Source organism: Phoenix dactylifera, chromosome 9 (assembly GCF_051530095.1).
Source record: "Phoenix dactylifera cultivar Ajwa chromosome 9, Ajwa_hap1_PhDact_Kaust_v1.1, whole genome shotgun sequence".
Classification (NCBI taxonomy): domain Eukaryota; kingdom Viridiplantae; phylum Streptophyta; class Magnoliopsida; order Arecales; family Arecaceae; genus Phoenix; species Phoenix dactylifera.
In genome coordinates, this window is record NC_143198.1 from 27,030,094 (window position 1) to 27,055,552 (window position 25,459).

The 25,459-nt window shown below is 38.8% G+C and overlaps 4 protein-coding genes across 4 annotated transcripts; 2 read left to right on the plus strand and 2 right to left on the minus strand.

Annotated features, from left to right (window-relative positions):
• Positions 1 to 1,087: 1,087 nt before the first annotated feature.
• Positions 1,088 to 5,966, minus strand: LOC103704527 (S-adenosyl-L-methionine-dependent uroporphyrinogen III methyltransferase, chloroplastic-like). Its single transcript, XM_008787860.6, has 6 exons — positions 4,975 to 5,966; positions 4,769 to 4,846; positions 3,326 to 3,395; positions 3,178 to 3,247; positions 1,853 to 2,060; positions 1,088 to 1,663 (listed from the first exon to the last, which is right to left on the minus strand). The coding sequence occupies exons 1-6, from the start codon at positions 5,545 to 5,547 to the stop codon at positions 1,493 to 1,495; spliced, it is 1,170 nt and encodes a 389-aa protein (XP_008786082.3). The 5' UTR covers positions 5,548 to 5,966; the 3' UTR covers positions 1,088 to 1,492.
• Positions 5,967 to 8,159: 2,193 nt separating this feature from the next.
• On the minus strand, positions 8,160 to 15,373 carry LOC148702550 (uncharacterized). Its single transcript, XM_088704695.2, has 3 exons — positions 15,177 to 15,373; positions 14,992 to 15,084; positions 8,160 to 8,500 (listed from the first exon to the last, which is right to left on the minus strand). Exon 3 carries the CDS (start codon positions 8,490 to 8,492, stop codon positions 8,286 to 8,288), a length of 207 nt encoding a protein of 68 aa, XP_088560821.1. The 5' UTR covers positions 8,493 to 8,500; positions 14,992 to 15,084; positions 15,177 to 15,373; the 3' UTR covers positions 8,160 to 8,285.
• Positions 15,374 to 15,782: 409 nt separating this feature from the next.
• On the plus strand, positions 15,783 to 16,815 carry LOC148702551 (uncharacterized). The gene has a single exon (XM_088704696.1). The coding sequence runs from the start codon at positions 16,331 to 16,333 to the stop codon at positions 16,535 to 16,537; it is 207 nt and encodes a 68-aa protein (XP_088560822.1). The 5' UTR covers positions 15,783 to 16,330; the 3' UTR covers positions 16,538 to 16,815.
• Positions 16,816 to 18,917: 2,102 nt separating this feature from the next.
• LOC103713245 (S-adenosyl-L-methionine-dependent uroporphyrinogen III methyltransferase, chloroplastic-like) lies at positions 18,918 to 23,600 on the plus strand. The gene is made up of 6 exons (XM_008800111.5): positions 18,918 to 19,689; positions 19,819 to 19,896; positions 21,271 to 21,340; positions 21,419 to 21,488; positions 22,607 to 22,814; positions 22,999 to 23,600. The coding sequence occupies exons 1-5, from the start codon at positions 19,114 to 19,116 to the stop codon at positions 22,806 to 22,808; spliced, it is 996 nt and encodes a 331-aa protein (XP_008798333.3). The 5' UTR covers positions 18,918 to 19,113; the 3' UTR covers positions 22,809 to 22,814; positions 22,999 to 23,600.
• Positions 23,601 to 25,459: the final 1,859 nt, after the last annotated feature.

A 25,459-nucleotide genomic window follows, 5' to 3' on the forward strand; every position in this document is an offset into this window, starting at 1 on the left:
TTAAGCGGTAGTGTTAGAATTCTAGCTTTATTAAACATATCAGATGCATTGATGAGCATTAAAAAAGAAAGTTGTGGAGGATAAAATCCTTGAGATCACAAGGAAGAAAGCTGAAATCGTCAACAATCACGAACATTTTCTATTGTCTTTCAACAAACACTGGCTACAAACCTTCTCGCTATTAGTTGGGCCATTGGTTGGCATCCTCTCCCTAGTGCTTGCTTTGATGAGAGGTTGCTGATTTGACTCGGGAGGAATATTAAAATAATGAAACTAGCAAAAATGATTAAAATAGGCATTTATTAATACAAAAGAAAAAAGAAGTTTTCTTATATTAAAATATATGCTTATTAACACAAAGACAGAAATTTAATAGGAGAAATATTATTGCAAAAATACGTGATTTGAAAGGTAATATATATATATATATATATATATATATATATATATATATATATATATATATATATATATATATATATATATATTGCTAAGACGGACGATTCATATCTGACGAATACGAATACACCCAATAAAATCAAAAAACAGAATATCTTGAAGTGCCAGAGGCAGCTCTCCATTCCAACCCATAGAGTACTATCCGTATGGCTAGCCACATACGGGTAGTATGTGCATTGTAATTTTTGTTCCTTTGCATGTAAGATAAGTATCCTGCAACATAGAAATATTACTACCATCAATTCACATGATTAAGAAAGACATCTGACCGCAATGTGCATTGGTCTGTCTTGGGACATAGCCATAGCATATAAGAGTTGAAGCAACTGTCGACGGTACTTCTCACTTGGGAAATGAGGAGAAGCAATCATTTGGCCAGGACATTGGAATCTTCTAAAAATGTATATTTCAGATAAACTTAGTAAGATTATGGAGCAATCTCATCCAGAAATCTCAACATCATGAGATCATGGAGCTTGCTCAGGCTGTAGTGACTGCTTGAGTGCCATAGCGCACACCATATATGACGACACTAGTTGTTTAAGAGGACTACAGCAGCCACTGCTCACCTAATTCTATATTCATATGTTTAGCATGAAGGGATGTGCAGTAGATAACTGACATGACATCATTTGAAACGTTAATGATAACAGAAAAGGTTTGTAGTACATTGGAATCAGGTGTCTCCATCAATATGGAGCAAATTCCGCTCATGTCGGCCAACAATTTCAAAATAGAACATCTGCAATCAGTAAATGAATCAGGCTATGAATCAGCAAATGAATCAGGCTAAGTAGCAAATGGAACCTGTTCAATTTCTTACAAGAATAAAAATGAATCGAATTTCTAGTAAATATCAAGCCAACTAAACCCTGGGAGTCAGCTGGGACTATGCAGTACATGTATCGGCAACAGAAACCTCCAGGGTTTCCATCTTTTTGCGTGATGCTGCTGGACCTGACTGTTAACATGGTGAGCCATCTGTTCATCTCCATGCGCTTTTTTTTTTTTTGAGTACTTGAAGGCATTATTCTCATTCTACCTGGCTGGAACATAGCTCCCCAGTCTTTAACACGACAGTTTCTTCAGAAGATTGGGGCCAGAGAGGTGACAAGGCCACCACCCTGCCAATAATTATTAGAGTTGGGGACGCCAAGTCTGCTAATTTAACCTCATAGACAATGTCCTTAAGTTCTGCAAATACCTGCATCAAAGGAAGTTATCACTCGAATTTGAAAAACAAGGGTTGAGAAGAAAAGTTAAAGCTCAAGGAGATCATCTGCTGGTTGGTTATCTGCTAAACTTCAGTCCTCAGGGATTACTTGATGATTCTACATTTAGTTTTCTCGCATGCTTTGGTAGAAATTTTAAGAAATAGCAGTCCATTGCTGACCATTCGTTGCTGTGGGGTAGTTCCTCGCTCCACTGCAACAGCTGGAGTGTCCGGTGGCAAGCCATGATTCATCAATTTTGAAGCAAGAGCTTGGAGGGTTGACAAACCCATATAGACAACCAAAGTTGAATCAGGATCAGCAGCATTCTCTGCCACATAAAGAGGATCCATTCCTCCATTTCTTGAGTGTCCGGTTAAAAATCTAACGCTGCAGCAAAGAGCAAAGAACAGAGGGTTAAGTATTTTGAATACTCAAAACTGGCATAAATACCCTTAAAAGCATGCTTTTTTGTTATTAAAAAAAACATTGATGGGAAAAAAGGCTCTTGCATATTGAGTAGTCTAGCACTAGAGTACTTCCTATTCGCATTATTGAGTAGAGTTATCGAGTATCAATAATACTTCCAGCACTATAGAACAATTCATTTAGGCTCTTTATTTGCACTATTGGCACTCTCACACATAAAATATTATAGTTCCAAAGTATGTGTATTGTGATCAGCATGTCATGGAAAGCCTGGAATTAGAATTCCTGCAGACTCAGGTAATCAGAGTTTCTAAAATTATTGGATTGCCATAAACAGAAAATATGAATCTTAAAAAGCATTAAATCTCATTAGTTAAATCTTCAATCATCTCAACTATTTTGGATAATAGTAGTTCTAAGTCTAGCTCTAAGCAACAATACAGTCACTCTGTCTTAAGTCTGTGTAATTTTATTAAACATACAACAACACAACTTCTTACTTTAATTTTGACATTCCAGTATATTTCCAATAGTTTGGATCACAATGATCATAGGATATGTTGGAGGAATTGGAAATAACGGATCAAATGCATCTATATGGATATTAGGGCCCACAAAGCGCTATGATGAGATTACAGATGGAAATTTGACAAGAAGCAATACTAGGACAGCATCAAAATACGTTAAGCAGAGAATCCATGCAACAAAGATATTTATTAAAGCTACAATTGCTCAAAAGGTCCCTACAGATCTAAAACTCAATCATAAGCTATGAATTGAATGAAGCCTATTGCTAAAGCATTAGTCAAGACCAGCAGCAGGATGAGAAATCCAGTGATAAATGGTGAGTCAACAGATTGAAGAACAATTGAACCAATAAAACTACTTCCACCCAAGAAATGGTAGTGAACCACTGTAAGTTCCACCCAGGAAGCAGGTGTCAGTAAACAGTGCATACTTGCCTCAAAAACTAAAAGAGCCAGAGAACAATACTGTTCTCAGAACAAAAAGCTTTTAATGTTACTAAAGCAAATTTTACAATGACTAAGGGAAAGCAAGGCAAGACAAATCATGTTACCTATTTGCAACATCTCGGTGGGTCAGTGGGATTCCAAGCTCTGCTGCTATCCCAGAAGCAGAAGTGATCCCTGTTTTATATGATGGTGGTCAATAGATATAAGGATAACTAATCATGGAAAACACTTTCAGGTTAACAAGTTGTATACCTGGAATGACCTTGACTTGAATTCCCTGTTTCTGGAGAAAATCCATCTCCTCTCCACCTCTGCCAAAGACCTAAAGAGCCAATAAAATATTATCAAGCAGCAACAGTGATGATTGTTTCCTTTTCTTTTCTTTTTTTGGCTAAGCAATCATCACAATCATCTTTAACCAAAAAAAAGAAAAAGAACCTATGAAGCACAAACTCATCTGTAAGAGAGAACCTAAGTATTATTTTTCAAGCCTTTAGCAAATAATATCTATAGGATGCAGCATCTCCTTTTGGCCAGACATGTGAACCTTAAATTGCAGCTTCACACTGGACTCAGACCCAATAAACACCTCTGATCCAATCTTAGCCAAAATCTCATTGAATTTTTTTGACTGAAACTTTTGTCAGCTAGCTCAAATAGACAGCAACCTGGCTTTGTGCCAAGCTGCGAAGTTTAAATAACTTCCTCATGGAACCATCTAATTTATCTTCTATCAACTGAGTGATGTTACTATATAAGTAACTTTCAAATTCATTAGAAAACAAATGTATGGTGATTGACCAATGAGTTTGCCTGGCTACAAGCTAAATCCAGCCTACATGCTTTTTCTTTGTGTATCACTTGATGTATGTCTTCATAATCGTATGTAGATTAGCCAACATTAGAAAACACTGACAGTAAATAGCTGAATCTTGCATGCCTTATAATTCATTTTTCATATTCTGCTAACTTCATGCTTGAATATTTTCCTTATGCTTTTGGTTTAAAGTTCTTAACATAGGGGATTCATCGCATACAAGTATGAAATTTCTAAAACAGAAACATTTTCTTAATATTTAAATGACAACATTTTATAACACAGAGACATGGAAATATCACTTGATTAGAGAAATGAGAAAATGAATAATAAGTGTGCAACATGTCTCACCATACTTAAGTAAGACATTTGAGTTTAAAAAGTAACTAGGGTCATAAAAAGGAAAAAAAGCGAGAATGATAACAAGATCAATCTCTTCCTTTAATCATAACGTGTATGCCTCTACGTTTGGTATCACATAAGTCGAAAGGCATTCATCACAGGTTTCTCTAATTGATATATCTACTGGACAATAGTATTGCATGATGCAGTTTTTTCCTTATTTCAACATCACATTGATAAGTCAATAAATAAAGCCAACCAAGTCTAGTCCATTAGTTTCTGTTCTTCTATAGGCACATCCAATCCTAGCATCTTATCGCTTGTATTCATTTCAAAATCAGTAATTATCCCTCTGCAAATCTTTTAAATACATGTTAACCATGTGTTAGAATCTAATGTATCTTGGTGAGTTGACACACGTTTGACTTCACACTGAATTAGCTCTGTGAATGCTTTTCGCAGGCCAAATATAGTAGCCCATTCCTTCCCCAAAAAAAACACTGCAGATGAAGCACTAATATACAAAGAAAACTCACCAGAGGATCCCCTCCTTTTAGCCTCACCACATTGGCGCCAGCCTCAGCGAAGCTCAGAAGCAACTCATGAATCTCCTCCTAAATATAATAAATCAGGAAAGAAAAAAAAACACAAATTTGAGAACAATGCACTATGAAGCCCCGAGAAAAATCTCAGCCAAAACGGAGGAAAATAAAAAATATCGATCTTTTGCGACCTCACCGACCTGAGTCCGGCTATGATATCCGGCCGTCTTCCCGACATAGAGCATCTTGGCATCTGCCCTGACGAAACAGAGCACATCATTGGACACCAGACGATCATAGAGGACGAGATCGGCCTGCTCGATCGCCCGCACCGCCTTCAGCGTCAGCAGCTCCGGGTCACCCGGCCCGGCCCCCACCAGCGACACACTCCCCGGCCCGCCGCGGCCGCCGCCGCCTGCCTCCGCCCTCCGGGCGGCCCTCAGCGCCTCCAGCAACCGCTTGAGCTCTGGCAATTGCAGCGCGATCTCGTTCTCCCTGTCGCTGAAGTTTTGGTGGGCGGAAACCGGCAGCGGGACGCCGGATCCGTAAACCCAGCCATCTCTTCGGTATCTCTCGGCGGAGTCTTTCTCCGTGAAGGGAGATGACGGAGAGGCCGCGGCGGAGCAAGAGACGGCGCGTTGTGATTGACGGCAGGGGAAGAAAGGGGATACCGGCGAAGGTTTGGAGGAGGGGAGAGATGGGGAAGAGGAGGAGGAGAAGTGGGAGAGGTTTCTAGCGCGCGAGCAAGAAGACGAGGCGGCGGCTAAGGCCATGGTGGGAGGGAGTTGAAATGAGCTCAAATGGAAGTGATGGGGGATTTTGGGGCCGCGACGGCGGCAGAGTGGGTTAGAACGTAGTGGAGTTGTTCTCCATTTAAAAGAAGGGAAATGCGTGGAATATATAATAGGGAAAAGAGGTAGGACGGATTTGAAGTCAAATGAAACTTTGTAAGCTTTGGCGAGGCGTTTTTTGGCTGCTGCGTTTTGGCGACGCCGAAGGGGCGATGGTGGAAGGGAATGTAGCTCTTGCCTCTTCGTGGTGAGGGAGGACCAGGTTCAGTGAACCTAATCGTATTTTTATACGGTAAGAAAGTATGTTGTATTTTTTTAAAAAAAATAAATTATTCATACACTTCTAATACAAATGTTTTCAGTAAAATCAAAACACAGTATATTTCGAAGCGCACTAGAGAGCTTCAGCTCTCCAATCCAAAGTGTATCTTCGGAATAGTTAGTCAGAAAACATCCAATCTGCAGCTTCATTGATCTCTCTGTAGGAATGCTTAATCTGAAAGACCACCCAAAAAAGATGTCTTTCAAGTGATATTTTTTGTTTCATTCCATTTTAAGCAAATTAGCATCGTTCACGTAACACACGTGGTAGTGTTTTTAATTTTGTTTTCTTTCCCTTTGCAGATCTAGGTAACTAATTAAAGCTTTTAACTGAAGACATTATCTTAACCACGCAACATTTTCCTCTTCCTTTCCTGAGGCCACATGAGACAAGGAAACCAAAGTCTTTAAGCAATTCAACTTGGTCGATCCCCTATACATAGAGAATATTGGTACTTGCGGCACCAGATTAACCTAACGTAAACATGAGGACTCTCTGCCGGTCTTGAGTTAACAAATAAGGAGTGTAGTGACCAGGATCCAATTGTAAATCTATGAGGGTCCAAGTGCGAACGGCCAAAAATATGATCTAGACTCACAAGGATCCCACGATGGAGGATGAAGAGATCCTTGAATATTATTCATCATACTGATGGTTCATGAAGGGGCTATGATGTTAATTATGGTCATTCTGCAAGATGGATTTTGCATTTCTGATCAGTTAGATTAATTATCTTCATCCAATGGTGAATCAAACACATTAAGAAAATAGTGAATCAATGGGCACCAAAGTCCGACAATTTAATTTATTGCAGGCTTAATGTTGGTCCCCACTGTTAGATCTTAAAAATATAGCAATAGCGCATGAAGTTGGCGATCGTCAATGAGATTTGCTCAAGAGTGTTGATGCAACTAGCGTACCAGCTGGGGCTAAATATGTCTCTTTCATCGAATTAAACATATTCTTTCAGAATACTTTCCTGGTTATTTCAGAGAATTCTTAAGAAATAAAAAGGTTGCACAAAGTAAAAGGTTCAAAGATCCATATATTTTTAGGAAGGAAGATGCAGTAGGTCCCTCGGTGAAGTTAACTCTGGAAGATGATGAGGGTCGGATGGGGCAGAGGAGGCTCCGTGAGGCGGATGCTGAGCTTCAGAGAAATGTCCATTGTTTTAAAACGCTTCAGAAACCGACATAGCTTATAAAAAGGTGTTACACAAGCCTCAAGGCGCATCACATTTTTGTGATCCATAAGCTGATACTTTTACATGGGAACAAATTTTAGCAGTGTGATAGTTTATATTTGTTGCCCAAGGCCTTGAGTTTCGAGTTTGAGTCATGCATAGGTAGAGCCTGATTCTAGACCCGCTTAATTTGTAAGCATCTCAAACTGTTCAAAATAGGATTGCGTTCAGCTTGGCCAGATCAAGTGAGATGCAAAGGAGAAGAATTCAATCCTAATGTTCGAAACCTACTATTTTATCGAAATTAACCTAGCCAATGATTTCTTCTGGGATTCTGGCAATCTTGTCAAGCAAAAGAAATAAGTTAAAGGATCAGCACATTGGGTTCCAACTTGAATTCCCTGCTCTTAAGGCCAATCTATCCTAAACTTGCTGCAGACTGAATTCGATCTTTTAGAAGGAAAAAATGCAGCAAGCAGCGCATATCAGTCTCGCTTGGACCCATCCTAGTTCTCAACAAATGGAAAGAAGAAAAAACAAAAACAAAACAAGTGGAAAGCAGGAAAAAGCAAACACGCGGGGAAAGGTGTTAAATCACCAAGGTGACAAAACATAGCATGGAGGCCTTTAGGTTAACTGAATGCTTAATGCAAATAAAGCAATGGCATACAATGCGACATTCTGAATGGCTCTTGTAAATGTCAAACGAGGCAGGGAAGAAATACAAAATGTAAGTTGCAACTAAATATTCTGATTCGGCTTTCTTTATTGCATAAAATCCAAAGTCCTGGCCGAATGAAACCAGCCAGTCAAGGATGCAGGACTAAATGTTTTAAGATTCATGTCTAAGTTGAATCTGAAAACAAAGATCTGATATCTTTATTGGATACAGGCACCAGCATGCGGCATGATTAAAGTAGAAGTACACAATCAAGTCTCATCAAAAAGAAGTGAATGGCCAGACCTGTGTATAACTGTTTTGCTGGATGAAATAACTCTAAAAAGAAGGTGATGCACTTTTATCATCCAAGCCAGCATAAAGAAAATGGTTGAACCAACAAAAGAATTCTTGGAAACACCCATACAATATTTTATCTGGAGAATATTAACTCGCATGCTTCAATAATTTAGGGGCAATACCAAGTTTAAGCAGAATGTTTGAAATTTCCAAGTTGGAAGGCGTTCAAAAGAAATCTACTAACTGTAACAGAAATGTTACTTATCACCATCTTCCTCCTTCTTTTGCCCATAGCGGCGGTTGAACTTTGCAATCTGACCTAGGCTCTGCGCCATCTGACGCCTTGCTCTAAAATGATAGACTTTGCCAACATGATGTATCTTGGTCATCAAAACATGCATCAATCTCCCACTCGGAGTCACATAGGAAATCCACTGCATCTGGGGGTGCAACCCTTTCTTCATCCTTCCACCTAACAATCATGTGAAGGCTTGCTAATATAAGTGACCCAATAAGACAGATAATGGTTAAAATAATATATACGACAGAAAGATTAATCAACAGATACAAATCCTTTTGACCTAACTACAGACCATCTAACTGATTTGCAACTCGGGCAACTTCATTGTATTTAAGTTGGTAGATACAGAAAGTGAAAGTTACAGCAAACATCAAAATTGCCTATATGCAAATGCAATAAGGCTGAAGAAGGAAAATTATCACCTGGTATGTACATAATTGTGATTGTAAACCGTTTCTCAGCGGGGATGTACCATTGCTATACATTCTTAAAATAGAAAAGAAACATAGGTGAAGATTAAATTTTGAAGGCATAACTAAGTGTTTTAAAAATATATAAAGTAATGCATCATTTTCATAATTATTGTTTTATGAGTTCACTTCACTTTGGAAACCAACTAGAGCACTATACACCGCCAAGATTTCTTTCCCAATACTCGAAGTCGTCCCCAAATGCTGGAGAGGCTTACATTGTATAAGCAATCATTAGCTAACTGTTTGGCACAAAGCTTTTCTCGCCATCTCGGGATGGGCGTGCCAGAGAGCTTGTTTGATAAATCCTCGTGGCAAGTGGTAAAAAGATGCATAGGCATGCCACCGGCGTTAGAGCAACCGAAAAGAGGATAATTGAACGAAGGAGATCAAACTAGCGTTTGTCCAAGTGCTTGGACCTTCAATGACTTTTGCCATTGTCGTATCGCCATTCGAAAGAAAATGGAGAGGGATAGGATGTAGCTTGAGCTACGGTAGGAAAAATCTAAGTCATTTTGGAATATCAAAGTCATTTTGAGCAGCTTGTCAATAGAGCTTGTAATTGGCCAAAACGGCAACTTGTTGGAACTTTTATTGAAGGACTTTGCTCATACATTCGTTGTGAGATGAAGATGTATAAGCCCTACATTATATTGGTAGCTATCTCTTTTGCCCGATTATGAAAGGAAAGACTCATTAAAAAATACCTCATGCTTAAACAAGAGAGTAAATAACAAGAAATTCGTAAATTTCAAGAAGATACACTCAACAACAAATATGTTAAGTGGCTTACACAAGAGGATCTCATGGACAGAATAAGCCAAGGCAAATGTTAGCATTGTGATGAAAAATGGCATAGAGGAAATTGCTAGAAAAAGATAATTTTTCTTATCGAACCTGCACATATTGACACTTCACAAGATGAAGATGATCGCCATGTACCACCTAGACAAATATAACCTTGAGAACAAGATCATCTAGAAGTGAAAGGGAATGATATGCTTCTTATCTTAGGATCCTAATTTTAATTTGATTTAGCACAAGAATTAGGAGGAGTCCAAGTTTAATAAAGATTGGCTACATCATATTTCTATTTTGCTTTTTCTTATTCTTGTAGGACAATTAACTCTGAATCTATATATACGTAGTGCTCTAGACAAGCAATGAATTTAATAAAAATAGTTTAAAGGCTATTCGAGGTCCAAAACCTCTTGAATTGATCGAATACTCTTTCTTCTACCTATATCTCTATTTTTCTATTTTCTTTTGCTCGAAATTCTATCAATAGTAAGTGGGTTCCTATCAAACAGAATACATACACATATATATACGACTTTTCAAAAACTAGTCTCGCATTATAAAAATTTCATCATGACATGAAGATGAAATATCTTTTTTTCGTATCCTAACATCGAACTAGAAAGAGGAGACTAACTGAACAAATTTAGTTCAATGTCGAGAAGTTATGTAATTTAAAAACTATCCTTACTGCAAGGAGAGGGGAAAACCTATGATTTAAACCCACCCCCCACCCCAACCTTCGGGGCGTCTCATGGCCCGCTTTCACCTGTTCTCCGAACCTAAAGCGGTGATTTTTCACGAAGCTTGTCGAAAGAAATCAAACAAATGGATTATCGCATTTCAATAGTTTAATGGGTTATCATCTTCGAATCAAAATTTACAACAATTCAAAAAACTAGAATAGTATATTAGAGAGACAGAGAGAGAGAGAGACCTGCCGGTCGCCGGTCCGAGGTTACAGAGGTTGAGCTGTGAGGGTGAGTCGAGAGAGATCTGCAGCCGCCCAACAGGAACCCTAGTCCTTAAATCCAAGGAGGCCCTTGGCAAAGCAAATGGGCCGAGTTAATTTTGTCTAGGGTTAATCCCGGCTCGATTCCGTTTAACATGAGCTAGGAAAGGGGATTGTGGAACAAGATCCCGCCCCCCAGTCCCACTGGCGTCTCTAGGTTACTAGGCTCATCTTGGAAGTTTATTTGGATAATTGGGCTGAAAATCTTATGAAATTTATGGACTAAGGCCCTGTTTGGGGGAGCTTTTGGAGGGCCAAAAGGTACTTTCTGGCCCTCCTAAAGCACTTTTGGATAAAAAAAGGTGTTTGGTAAAAATTTTGAAAAGCTGTTTTAGCTTTTTCAGAAAGCTAAAAACAGCTTTTTAAAAAAAGCTCCAATTTAGAGCTTTTCGAAAAAGCTGTTTTGAGCTTTGTCGGAAAGCTTTTTTTCACCAAAATACCCATAATAAAATATAATAATTACATACTTTGTCCCTTTATAAACCTAAAAATCTGCCCTAACAAAGAACCCTAGCCGTGGATTAGACTCTCTTCTGTGCAAGAAAAAGTATTTTTATTTTCTATTTTTGTATGCATCTTTTGAATCACGTTTTAGGGAAAAAAAATTTAATTTCTTCTTTTAGATGCATTAAAATCTATTTTTATGGCCTTTTGAGAAAATAGATGAAGTAAAGGATGGTAATTTTACAAGAGATGCCATTTACAACAGTTGAACACCCAGCTTTTCAAATGTTTATTAGAATCCCGGGCCACAAGTCGCATAAATACATCCTTGAATTGTATAACATCGTTTAACATGAGATATGTAGAATTCCAACGAGTAGGTACATCTATGCATATCCTTTTCTTACCATTCATCTTCAATTGTTTCACAATTCCCATAAACAATTCCAACCTTCCTTGAGATGATTTTATATATTTAGCAGCTTCGCGGATCCTATGAATAGCACCCTCCACTACCTTCAACCCATCCTTCACAATCAAATTAAGAATATGTGCACAGTAATGCACATGAAAGAATTTACCATCCAAAAGTAAATCTTTTCTGAATTGTTTTTGAAGTTATATTGCTACAACTGTATTTGCTGACAAATTATCAAGAATGATTGAACCCAACCTTTTCTCAATATTCCAAGATAAAATACAGCTAGCAATAGCATCACTAATGACTAAGCCCGTATGTGGTGAAGGAACCAACTTAAAATTGATAATATTCTTTTTTAATTTTCAATCATTAGTGATGTAATGTGTAGTGAGATACATGTATTCCAATGTCTGATTTGATGTCCACATGTCCAATGTTAAACTGATTCTTCCATGGTTCGTCTTGAAGAAATCTTCAAGTCTTCATTTTTTTTTCGTTTTCATATATTTTAAAGCAATCAGAAGCCAATGTTGTTCTTGAAACAATATGAAATTCTGGTCTCAGATTCCTAACAAACATTTGAAAAGCTGGGTGTTCAACTATTGTAAATGGCATCTCTTGTAAAATTACCATCCTTTACTTCATCTATTTTCTCAAAAGGCCATAAAAACAGATTTTAATGCATCTAAAAGAAGAAATTAAAAAATTTCTTTTCCTAAAACGTGATTCAAAAGATGCATACAAAAATAGAAAATAAAAATACTTCTTCTTGCATAGAAGAGAGTCTAATCCACGGCTAGGATTATTTGTTAGGGCAGATTTTTAGGTTTATAAAGGGACAAAGTATGTAATTATTATATTTTATTATGGGTATTTTGGTGGAAAAAAAGCTTTCCGACAAAGCTCAAAACAGCTTTTTCGAAAAGCTCCAAATTGGAGCTTTCCCCAAAATGCTGTTTTTAACTTTCTGAAAAAGCTAAAACAGCTTTCCAAAATTTTTACCAAACATCTTTTTTTTTATCCAAAAGTGCTTTAGGAGGGCCAGAAAGTGCTTTTTGGCCCTTCAAAAGCTCCTCCAAACAAGGCCTTAGTCCATAAATTTCATAAGATTTTCAGCCCAATTATCCAAATAAACTTCCAAGACGAGCCTAGTAACCCAGAGACGCCAGTGGGGCTGCGGGGCGGGATCTTGTCCCACAATCCCCTTTCCTAGCGCACGTTAAAGGGAATCGAGCCGAGATTAGCCCTAGACAAAATTAACTCGGCCCATTTGCTTTGCCAAGGGCCTCCTTGGATTTAAGGACTAGGGTTCCTGTTGGGCGGCTGCAGATCTCTCTCGACTCACCCTCAAAGCTCAACCTCTGTAACCTCGGACCGGCGACCGGCAGGTCTCTCTCTCTCTAATCTACTATTCTAGTTTTTTGAATTGTTGTAAATTTTGATTCGAAGATGATAACCCATTAAACTATTGAAATGCAATAATCCATTTGTTTGATTTCTTTCGACAAGCTTCGTGAAAAATCACCGCTTTGGGCTTGGAGAACAGGTGAAAGCAGGCCATGAGACGCCCCGAAGGTTGGGGTGGGGGGTGGGTTTAAATCATAGGTTTTCCCCTCTCCTTGCAGTAAGGATAGTTTTTAAATTACATAACTTCTCGACATTGAACTAAATTTGTTCAGTTAGTCTCCTCTTTCTAGTTCGATGTTAGGATACGAAAAAAAAGATATTTTATCTTCATGTCATGATGAAATTTTTATAATGCGAGACTAGTTTTTGAAAAGTCGTATATATATGTGTATGTATTCTGTTTGATAGGAACCCACTTACTATTGATAGAATTTCGAGCAAAAGAAAATAGAAAAATAGAGATATAGGTAGAAGAAAGAGTATTCGATCAATTCAAGAGGTTTTGGACCTCGAATAACCTTTACACTATTTTTATTAAATTCATTGCTTGTCTAGAGCACTACGTATATATAGATTCAGAGTTAATTGTCCTACAAGAATAAGAAAAAGCAAAATAGGAATATGATGTAGCCAATCTTTATTAAACTTGGACTCCTCCTAATTCTTGTGCTAAATCAAATTAAAATTAGGATCCTAAGATAAGAAGCATATCATTCCCTTTCACTTCTAGATGATCTTGTTCTCAAGATTATATTTGTCTAGGTGGTACATGGCGATCATCTTCATCTTCTTCATCTTGTGAAGTGTCAATATGTGCAGGTTCGATAAGAAAAATTATCTTTTTCTAGCAATTTTCTCTATGCCATTTTTCATCACAATGCTAACATTTGCCTTGGCTTATTCTGTCCATGAGATCCTCTTGTGTAAGCCACTTAACATATTTGTTGTTGAGTGTATCTTCTTGAAATTTACGAATTTCTTGTTATTTACTCTCTTGTTTAAGCATGAGGTATTTTTAATGAGTCTTTCCTTTCATAATCGGGCAAAAGAGATAGCTACCAATATAATGTAGGGCTTATACATCTTCATCTCACAACGAATGTATGAGCAAAGTCCTTCAATAAAAGTTCCAACAAGTTACCGTTTTGGCCAATTACAAGCTCTATTGACAAGCCGCTCAAAATGACTTTGATATTCCAAAATGACTTAAATTTTTCCTACCGTAGCTCAGGCTACATCCTATCCCTCTCCATTTTCTTTCGAACGGCAATATGATAATGGCAAAAGTCCTTAAAGGTCCAAGCACTTGGACAAACGCTAGTTTGATATCCTTCCTTCAATTATCCTCTTTTCGGTTGCTCTAACGCCGGTGGCATGCCTATGCATCTTTTTACCACTTGCCACGAGGATTTATCAAACAAGCTCTCTGACACGCCCATCCCGAGATGGCGAGAAAAGCTTTGTGCCAAACAGTTAGCTAATGATTGCTTATTAGGGGTGACAATCGGGTTGGGTCGGACATAAACAGGTCGGATCATATGCAAGTCGGATCAAAAAATCATAAACCTGAATCCGACCTGTTTATTAAACAGGTTAGAAAATTACAACCTGAACCTGACCTGTTTATTAAATGGGTAACCTGACCCGTTTAACCCGTTTAACAAACAGCTAACCCGTTTAACCCAGCCCGACTCGTTTAACCTAACCCGACCCGTTTAACTATTGGACTTAAATAGTTAAATTAGATAGTTGGCGTATAAGCCATGGACAGTGCCAACAATAAATCCACCAATATTAACACGGTCAAGCAATTTTTTAAAAAAAATAAATTTAACCAGAAATTAAGTAAAAAGAAAACACGGAGAGGAACAAGGGAAGGAGAGAAATTAACAGATTACAATTTTTTTATTGGAAAAAATAAAAAAAAATGGAAACGGGAGCCCTCAAAATCTCTGATCTAGGATTCTAGGCGCCATCCCCAAATTTTTTTCTCTCCGGAAATCATCGACGGCTTCGATTCGGGTGGGGGAAAAAATCTGGAAGCCCTAGCCTTCGCCATGAATCAAACCATAAAAAGTAAAAACCAAACCATTTCCCTCCACCGGCATACCTGCTGCAGCGCTGCTGGACTCCACAGTAGTCGCCGCTTTGAAGAAGAGATAGAGCGCCCTCACGTCCTCCGCCGCTTTGAGATCCAAGATCCCTAAGATCAAGAAACAGAGGCAGAAAGAGATGGCGGAAGGAAATCAGAGATAGCATGACTATACTACTAGCGAAGAAGGGGAGAGAACGCACGGATAGGGCAGGAGGAGGAGGCCGTCGCCGTGGAGAAGACAAAGCAGTCACCGTCCGCCGGCAAGTCGCGAGACGACGAAAAGCCCCAAGAAGGCGGAAGCAACGTCCTAGGAACCCGTCGAGCCGCTGCGGTCGCCGTCGACGGGGAGGCGGAAGGAGTCGGCAAGGGGGAGGAGAGGGCGGAGGTCCGGAGGAGAGGAGACTAGGCGAGGGGAGAGGGACTGAGGGAATGGAGCTCGGGCGGCGCTCACAAAGACACAAACCCTAAGCGACGCCTTTTACGTCCAATCAACCTCGCGGTGAAACTGTGAAACCGGACGGTGGACCTCGCGGTGAAAGCGGGCCGAAGCGGGGAGTTGGGCCGAGGCGGTGAAAGCGGGCCGAGGCAGGGAGTTGGGCTGTCCCTTATCTATTAGCCCAACAATTAAACGGGTTAAACGGATCAGAAATTTAAAATCTATATCTGACCCAATTAATAAACAGGTTAAACGGATCAACCTGTTTACGACCCGAACCTGTTTAAGCTAAACCCAAACCTGTTTATGGCGGGTCGAACACGGGTTGGGTTGGCGGGTCGGATCATATTTTGCCACCCCTATTGCTTATACAATGTAAGCCTCTCCAGCATTTGGGGACGACTTCGAGTATTGGGAAAGAAATCTTGGCGGTGTATAGTGCTCTAGTTGGTTTCCAAAGTGAAGTGAACTCATAAAACAATAATTATGAAAATGATGCATTACTTTATATATTTTTAAAACACTTAGTTATGCCTTCAAAATTTAATCTTCATCTATGTTTCTTTTCTATTTTAAGAATGTATAGCAATGGTACATCCCCTCTGAGAAACGGTTTACAATCACAATTATGTACATACCAGGTCATAATTTTCCTTCTTCAGCCTTATTGCATTTGCATATAGGCAATTTTGATGTTTGCTGTAACTTTCACTTTCTGTATCTACCAACTTAAATACAATGAAGTTGCCCGAGTTGCAAATCAGTCAGATGGTCTGTAGTTAGGTCAAAAGGATTTGTATCTGTTGATTAATCTTTCTGTGATGAGAAAACTCAATTTCGTATATATTCTTTTAACCATTATCTGTCTTATTGGGTCACTTATATTAGCAAGCCTTCACATGATTGTTAGGTGGAAGGATGAAGAAAGGGTTGCACCCCCAGATGCAGTGGATTTCCTATGTGACTCCGAGTGGGAGATTGATGCATGTTTTGATGACCAAGATACATCATGTTGGCAAAGTCTATCATTTTAGAGCAAGGCGTCAGATGGCGCAGAGCCTAGGTCAGATTGCAAAGTTCAACCGCCGCTATGGGCAAAAGAACGAGGAAGATGGTGATAAGTAACATTTCTGTTACAGTTAGTAGATTTCTTTTGAACGCCTTCCAAGTCCTTCCAACTTGGAAATTTCAAACATTCTGCTTAAACTTGGTATTGCCCCTAAATTATTGAAGCATGCGAGTTAATATTCTCCAGATAAAATATTGTATGGGTGTTTCCAAGAATTCTTTTGTTGGTTCAACCATTTTCTTTATGCTGGCTTGGATGATAAAAGTGCATCACCTTCTTTTTAGAGTTATTTCATCCAGCAAAACAGTTATACACAGGTCTGGCCATTCACTTCTTTTTGATGAGACTTGATTGTGTACTTCTACTTCAATCATGCCGCATGCTGGTGCCTGTATCCAATAAAGATATCAGATCTTTGTTTTCAGATTCAACTTAGACATGAATCTTAAAACATTTAGTCCTGCATCCCTGACTGGCTGGTTTCATTCGGCCAGGACTTTGGTTTTATGCAATAAAGAAAGCCGAATCAGAATATTTAGTTGCAACTTACATTTTGTATTTTTTCCCTGCCTCGTTTGACATTTACAAGAGCCATTCAGAATGTCGCATTGTATGCCATTGCTTTATTTGCATTAAGCATTCAGTTAACCTAAAGGCCTCCATGCTGTGTTTTGTCACCTTGGTGATTTAACACCTTTCCCTGCGTGTTTGCTTTTTCCTGCATTCCACTTGTTTTGTTTTTGTTTTTTCTTCTTTCTGTTTGTTGAGAACTAGGGTGGGTCGTAGCGAGACTGATATGCGCTGCTTGCTGCATTTTTTCCTTCTAAAAGATCGAATTCAGTCTGCAGCAAGTTTAGGATAGATTGGCCTTAAGAGCAGGGAATTCAAGATGGAACCCAATGTGCTGATCCTTTAACTGATTTCTTTTGCTTGACAAGATGGCCAGAATCCCAGAAGAAATCATTGGCTAGGTTAATTTCGATAAAATAGTAGGTTTCGAACAGTAGGATTGAATTCTTCTCCTATGCTTCTCACTTGATCTAGCCAAGCTGAACACAATCCTATTTTGAACGGTTTGAGATGCTTCTAGAATCAGGCTCTACCTATGCATGACTCAAACTCGAAACTTAAGGCCTTGGGCAACAACTATAAACTATCACACTACTAAAATTCGTTCCCATGTAAAACTATCACCTAATGGATCACAAAAATGTGATGCGCCTTGAGGCTTGTGTAACACCTTTTTATAAGCTATGTCGGTTTCTGAAGCGTTTTAAAACAATGGACACCTTTTACTTTGTGCAACCTTTTTATTTCTTAAGAATTCTGTGAAATAGCTAGGAAAATATTCTGAAAGAATATGTTTAATTCGATGAAAGAGACATATTTAGCCCCAGCTGGTACGCTAGTTGCATCAACACTCTTGAGCAAATCTCATTGACGATCGCCAACTTCATGCACCATTGCTATATTTTTAAGATCTAACAGTGGGGACCAACATTAAGCCTGCAATAAATTAAATTGTCGGACTTTGCTGCCCATTGATTCACTATTTTCTTAATGTGTTTGATTCACCATTGGATGAAGATAATTAATCGAACTGATCAGAAATGCAAAATCCATCTTGCAGAATGACCATAATTAACATCATAGCCCCTTCATGAACCATTAGTACGATGAATAATATTCAAGAATCTCTTCATCCTCCATCAGGGGATCCTTGTGAGTCTAGATCATATTTTTGGCCGTTCGCAATTGGACCCTCATAGATTTACAATTGGATCCTGATCACTACACTCCTTATTTGTTAACTCAAGACTGGCAGAGAGTCCTCACGTTTACGTTAGGTTAATCTGGTGCCCCAAGTACCAATATTCTCTATGTATAGGGGATCGACCAAGTTGAATTGCTTAAAGACTTGGTTTCCTTGATCGGCCTCATGTGGCCTCAGAAAAGGAAGAGGAAAATGTTGTGTGGTTAAGATAATGTCTTCGGTTAAAAGCTTTAATTAGTTACCTAGATCTGCGAGAAAAAGAAAACAAAATTAAAAACACTACCGCATGTGTTACGTGAACGGTGCTAGCTCGCTTAAAATAGAATGGAACAAAAAATATCATTTGAAAGACATCTTTTTTAGGTGGCTTTTTAGACTAAGCATGTCTACAGAGAGATCAATGGAGCTGTAGATTGAATGTTCTCTGACTAACCATTCCAAAAATATATTTTGGATTGAAGAGCTGAAGCTGCCTAGTGCACTCTGAAATATACTATATTTTGATTTTAGTGAAAACATTTATATTAGAAAAGTATGAATAATTTGTTTTAGAAAAAAAAATACCACGCCTTTCTTATTGTATAGAAACACGATTTGGTTCATTGAACCTGGTCCTCCCTCACCACGAAGAGGCAAGAGCCACATTCCCTTCCACCATCGCCCCTTCGGCGTCACCAAAACGCAGCAGCCAGAAAACGCCTCGCCAAAGCTTACAAGGTTTCATTTGACTTCAAATCCGTCCTACCTCTTTTCCCTATTATATATTCCACGCATTTCCCTTCTTTTAAAAGGAGCCGCCGTCACGGCCCCAAAATCCCCCATCACTTCCATTTGAGCTCATTTCAACTCTCTCCCACCATGGCCTTAGCCGCCGCCTCGTCTTCTTGCTCGCCCGCTAGAAACCTCACCCACGTCTCCTCTTCCTCCTCCCCATCTCTCCCCTCCTCCAAACCTTCGCCGTTATCCCCTTTCTTCCCCTGCCGTCAATCACAACGCGTCGTCTCTTGCTCCGCCGCGGCCTCTCCATCATCTCCCTTCACGGAGAAAGACTCCGCCGAGAGATACCGAAGAGATGGCTGGGTTTACGGATCCGGCGTCCCGCTGCCGGTTTCGGTCCACCAAAATTTCAGCGACAGGGAGAACGAGATCGCGCTGCAATTGCCAGAGCTCAAGCGGTTGCTGGAGGCCCTGAGGGCCGCCCGGAGGGCGGAGGTAGGCGGCGGCGGCGGCCGCAGCGGGCCGGGGAGTGTGTCGCTGGTGGGGACCGGGCCGGGTGACCCGGAGCTGCTGACGCTGAAGGCGGTGCGGGCGATCGAGCAGGCCGATCTCGTCCTCTATGATCGTCTGGTGTCCAATGATGTGCTCGGTTTCGTCAGGGCAGATGCCAAGATGCTCTATGTCGGGAAGACGGCCGGATATCATAGCCGGACTCAGGTCGGTGAGGTCGCAAAAGATCGATATTTTTTATTTTCCTCCGTTTTGGTTGAGATTTGTTTCGGGGCTTCATAGTGCATTGTTCTCAAATTTGTGTTTTTTTTTCCTTTCCTGATATATTATATTTAGGAGGAGATTCATGAGTTGCTTCTGAGCTTCGCTGAGGCTGGCGCCAATGTGGTGAGGCTAAAAGGAGGCGATCCTCTGGTGAGTTTTCTTTGTATATTAGTGCTTCATCTGCAGTGTTTTTATTGGGGAAGGAATGGGCTACTATATTTGGCCTGCGAAAAGCATTCCCAGCGCTAATTCAGTGTGAAGTCAAACGTGTGTCAACTCACCAAGATACATTAGATTCTAACACATGGTTAACATGTATTTAAAAGAGTTGCAGAGGGACAATTACTGAATTTGAAATGAATACAAGCGATAAGATGCTAGGATTGGATGTGCCTATAGAAGAACAGAAAGTAATGGACTAGACTTGGTTGGCTTTATTTATTAACTTATCAATGTGATATTGAAATAAGGAAAAAACTGCATCATGCAATACTATTGTCCCGTAGATATATCAATTAGAGAAACCTGTGCCGAATGCCTTTCGACTTATGTGATACCACACGTAGAGGCAGACACGTTATGATTAAAGGAAGAGATTGATCTTGTTATCATTCTCGTTTTTTTTCCCTTTTTATGACCCTAGTTACTTTTTAAACTCAAATGTCATACTTAAGTATGGTGAGACATGTTGCACACTTATTATTCATTTTCTCATTTCTCTAATCAAGTGATATTTCCATGTCTCTGTGTTATAAAATGTTGTCATTTAAATATTAAGAAAATGTTTCTGTTTTAGAAATTTCATACTTGTATGCGATGAATCCCCTATGTTAAGAACTTTAAACCAAAAGCATAAGGAAAATATTCAAGCATGAAGTTAGCAGAATATGAAAAATGAATTATAAGGCATGCAAGATTCAGCTATTTACTGTCAGTTTTTTCTAATGTTGGCTAATCTACATACGATTATGAAGACATACATCAAGTGATACACAAAGAAAAAGCATGTAGGCTAAATTTAGCTTGTAGCCAGGCAAACTCATTGGTCAATCACCATACATTTGTTTTCCAATGAATTTGAAAGTTACTTATATAGTAACATCACTCAGTTGATAGAAGATAAATTAGATGGTTCCATGAGGAAGTTTTTTGAACTTCGCAGCTTGGCACAAAGCCAGGTTGCTGTCTATTTGAGCTAGCTGACAAAAGTTTCAGTCAAAAATATTCAATGGGATTGTGGCTAAGATTGGATCAGAGGTGTTTATTGGGTCTGAGTCCAGTGTGAAGCTGCAATTTAAGGTTCACATGTCTGGCCAAAAGGAGATGCTGCATCCTATAGATATTATTTGCTAAAGGCTTGAAAAATAATACTTAGGTTCTCTCCTAGAGATGAGTTTGTGCTTCATAGGTTCTTTTTCTTTTTTCCGGTTAAAGATGATTGTGATGATTGCTTAGCCAAAAAAAGAAAAGAAAAGAGAAGAATCATCACTGTTGCTGCTTGATAATATTTTATTGGCTCTTTAGGTCTTTGGCAGAGGCGGAGAGGAGATGGATTTTCTCCAGAAACAGGGAATTCAAGTCAAGGTCATTCCAGGTATACCACTTGTTAACCTGAAAGTGTTTTCCATGATTAGTCATCCTTATATCTATTGACCACCATCATATAAAACAGGGATCACTTCTGCTTCTGGGATAGCAGCAGAGCTTGGAATCCCACTGACCCACCGAGGTGTTGCAAATAGGTAACATGATTCGTCTTGCCTTGCTTTCCCTTAGTCATTGTAAAATTTGCTTTAGTAACATTAAAAGCTTTTTGTTCTGAGAACAGTATTGTTCTCTGGCTCTTTTAGTTTTTGAGGCAAGTATGCACTGTTTACTGACACCTGCTTCTTGGGTGGAACTTACAGTGGTTCACTACCATTTCTTGGGTGGAAGTAGTTTTATTGGTTCAATTGTTCTTCAGTCTGTTGATTCACCATTTATCACTGGATTTCTCATCCTGCTGCTGGTCTTGACTAATGCTTTAGCAATAGGCTTCATTCAATTCATAGCTTATGATTGAGTTTTAGATCTATAGGGACCTTTTGAGCAATTGTAGCTTTAATAAATATCTTTGTTGCATGGATTCTCTGCTTAATGTATTTTGATGCTGTCCTAGTATCGCTTCTTGTCAAATTTCCATCTGTAATCTCATCATAGCGCTTTGTGGGCCCTAATATCCATATAGATACATTTGATCCGTAATTTCCAATTCCTCCAACATATCCCATGATCATTGTGATTTAAACTATTGGAAATATACTGGAATGTCAAAATTAAAGTAAGAAGTTGCGTTGTTGTATGTTTAATAAAATTACACAGACTTAAGATAGAGTGACTGTATTGTTGCTTAGAGCTAGACTTAGAACTACTATTATCCAAAATAGTTGAGATGATTGAAGATTTAACTAATGAGATTTAATGCCTTTTAAGATTCATATTTTCTGTTTAGGGCAATCCAATAATTTTAAAAACTCTGATTACCTGAGTCTGCAGGAATTCTAATTCCAGGCTTTCCATGACATGCTGATCACAATACACATACTTTGGAACTATAATATTTTATGTGTGAGAGTGCCAATAGTGCAAATAAAGAGCCTAAATGAATTGTTCTATAGTGCTGGAAGTATTATTGATACTTGATAACTCTACTCAATAATGCGAATAGGAAGTACTCTAGTGCTAGACTACTCAATATGCAAGAGCCTTTTTTCCCATCAATGTTTTTTTTTTATAACAAAAAAGCATGCTTTTAAGGGTATTTATGCCAGTTTTGAGTATTCAAAATACTTAACCCTCTGTTCTTTGCTCTTTGCTGCAGTGTTAGATTTTTAACCGGACACTCAAGAAATGGAGGAATGGATCCTCTTTATGTGGAAGAGAATGCTGCTGATCCTGATTCAACTTTGGTTGTCTATATGGGTTTGTCAACCCTCCAAGCTCTTGCTTCAAAATTGATGAATCATGGCTTGCCACCGGACACTCCAGCTGTTGCAGTGGAGCGAGGAACTACCCCACAGTAACGAATGGTCAGTAATGAACTGCTATTTCTTAAAATTTCTACCAAAGCATGCAAGAAAACTAAATGTAAAATCATCAAGTAATCCGACTGAAGTTTAGCAGATAACCAACCAGCAAATGATCTCCTTGAGCTTTAACTTTTCTTCTCAACCCTTGTTTTTCAAATTCGAGTGATAACTTCCTTTGATGCAGGTATTTGCAGAACTTAAGGACATTGTCTATGAGGTTAAATTAGCAGACTTGGTGTCCCCAACTCTAATAATTATTGGCAGGGTGGTGGCCTTGTCACCTCTCTGGCCCCAATCTTCTGAAGAAACTGTCGTGTTAAAGACAGGGCGGCTATGTTCCAGCCAGATAGAATGAGAATAATGCCTTCAGGTACTCAAAAAAAAAAAAAAAAAGCGTATGGAGATGAACAGATGGCTCGCCATGTTAACAGTCAGGTCCAGCAGCATCATGCAAAAAGATGGAAACCCTGGAGGTTTCTGTTGCCGTACTTGTACTGCATAGTCCCAGCTGACTCCCAGGGTTTAGTTGGCTTGATATTTACTAGAAATTAAATTCATTTTTATTCTTGTAAGAAATTGAACAGGTTCCATTTGCTACTTAGCCTGATTCATTTGCTGATTCATAGCCTGATTCATTTACTGATTGCAGATGTTCTATTTTGAAATTGTTGGCCGACATGAGCGGAATTTTCTCCATATTGATGGAGACACCTAATTCCAATGTACTACAAACCTTTTCTGTTATCATTAACGTTTCAAATGATGTCATGTCAGTTATCTACTGCATATCCCTTCCTGCTAAACATTTGAATATAGAATTAGGTGAGCAGTGGCTGCTGTAGTACTCTTAAACAACTAATGTCGTCATATATGGTGTCTGCTATGGCACTCAAGCAGTTACTACGGCATCAGCAAAGCTCCATGATCTCATGATGTTGAGATTTCTGGATGCGATTGCTGCATAAGCTTGGTAAGTTTATCTGACATATACATTTTTAGAAGATTCCAATGTCCGGCCAAATGATTGCTTCTCCACATTTCCCAAATGAGAAGTACCGTCGACAGTTGCTTCAACTCTTATATGCTATGGCTATGTTCCAAGACAGACAAATGCACATTGCGGTCAGATGTCTTTCTTAATCATGTGAATTGATGGTAGTAATATGTCTTGTTGCAGGATACTCATCTCACATGCAAAGGAACAAAAATTACAATGCACATACTATCCGTATGTGGCCAGCCATACGGTTAGTACCATATGGGTTGAGATAGGAATCTGCTTCTGGCATTTTGGAATATTCTATTTTTTGATTTTATTGGATGTATTCGTATTCATCTGTTTTAGAAAAAAAAAATATATATATTTATATATTTTACCTTTCAAATCATGTATTTTTGCAATAATATTCCTCCAATTAAATTTCTGTGTGTGTTCATAAGCAGATATTTTAATATAAAAAAGCTTCATTATTCTTTTGTATTAATAAATGTCTATTCTAATTATTTTTGATAGCTTCATTATTTTAATATTCCTCCCGAGTCATATCAGCAACCTCTCATCAAAGCAAGCACTAGGGAGAAGGATGCCAACCAATGGCCCAACTAATAGCGAGAAGGTTTACAGCCAGTATTTATTGAAAGACGATAGAAAATGTTCGAAGTTGTTGACGATTTCAGCTTTCTTCCTTGTGATCTTAAGGATTTTATCCTCCACAACTTTCTTTTTTAACGCTCATCAATGCATCTGATATGTTTAATAAAGCTAGAATTCTAACACTACCGCTTAAAATTAGTCGTTTTTCCTTCCCGTGAAACATTGCTGGCAGTATATAAACTGGTTTTTTTTTTTGTAACAGGAGAAGCTAAAAGCTCTCCATTAACATATAAAAGTGTACATAACAATTCACGATTTCTTACAACCCAAACCAGGTAACTAGAATCCTAACAGAAGTCTGTAACTTCTCTACTACTTTGCATACAGAATTAATACAGGTAAACCACCAGAAATTGCAACGATTAGAACATGATATGGATATAGCACACTCCTTCCAACAGAGATCTTCAGTTGAAGCTATTGCTGCACCCCAGGTGATACGTATTGTAACCAAGCAGATCCATTATATAAGATTTCAGAGAATGTAGATCCGCTGTTGAAGCGCCCTGTCTGAAGCACAAACAGATAATCTGTCAGCCTGTACGAGCAAATACCTTCCCAGCCGCTGTCATCTATTTTCTCCTATATGTAGGTTGTACCATCAGCATCAACCTGCAAAATGGAATATAGACCTCAGTGAATAACATCTTTAGCAGGCCCTTACTTCGTAGTGCCAGTTTTGGCGATGAAATCAGCAGCTTTGTTGGCTTCAGGATAAATGCGGGATACTATGAACTTTTGCAGGTTTAATTTCCATTTGATGTCTTTCAGTAATGGCATCTTCATTCTTCAATAAACTGCCCAGAGAAAAATTAGCAATCCATGATGTTATAGTTATATATGGAGTTGGCTTCCAACCACACTGCTGGTGCCTGCTATAAATCAATCATAGCAGCGTGCATTCCCATTCAGACTGCAACAAGCTCGAGATATCAATTTTGGTCAAATTTTGCGACCATATATTACAATAATCTCCTATATTTTATTAAAT

What these genes read in the sequence shown, in the direction of transcription:
- LOC103704527 (XM_008787860.6), bottom strand. Translation starts at nt 5,547, where the DNA reads ATGGCCTTAGCCGCCGCCTCGTCTTCTTGCTCGCGCGCTAGAAACCTC. An exon ending in TAAAAGGAGGGGATCCTCTG is followed by an intron (nt 3,396 to 4,768) that starts GTGAGTTTTCTT and finishes TTGGCTCTTTAG; the next exon opens with GTCTTTGGCAGAGGTGGAGA. An exon ending in TCAAGTCAAGGTCATTCCAG is followed by an intron (nt 3,248 to 3,325) that starts GTATACAACTTG and finishes CATATAAAACAG; the next exon opens with GGATCACTTCTGCTTCTGGG.
- LOC148702550 (XM_088704695.2), bottom strand. Translation starts at nt 8,492, where the DNA reads ATGAAGAAAGGGTTGCACCCCCAGATGCAGTGGATTTCCTATGTGACT.
- LOC148702551 (XM_088704696.1), top strand. Translation starts at nt 16,331, where the DNA reads ATGAAGAAAGGGTTGCACCCCCAGATGCAGTGGATTTCCTATGTGACT.
- LOC103713245 (XM_008800111.5), top strand. Translation starts at nt 19,114, where the DNA reads ATGGCCTTAGCCGCCGCCTCGTCTTCTTGCTCGCCCGCTAGAAACCTC. An exon ending in GATATCATAGCCGGACTCAG is followed by an intron (nt 19,690 to 19,818) that starts GTCGGTGAGGTC and finishes TATTATATTTAG; the next exon opens with GAGGAGATTCATGAGTTGCT. An exon ending in CACCGAGGTGTTGCAAATAG is followed by an intron (nt 21,489 to 22,606) that starts GTAACATGATTC and finishes TCTTTGCTGCAG; the next exon opens with TGTTAGATTTTTAACCGGAC.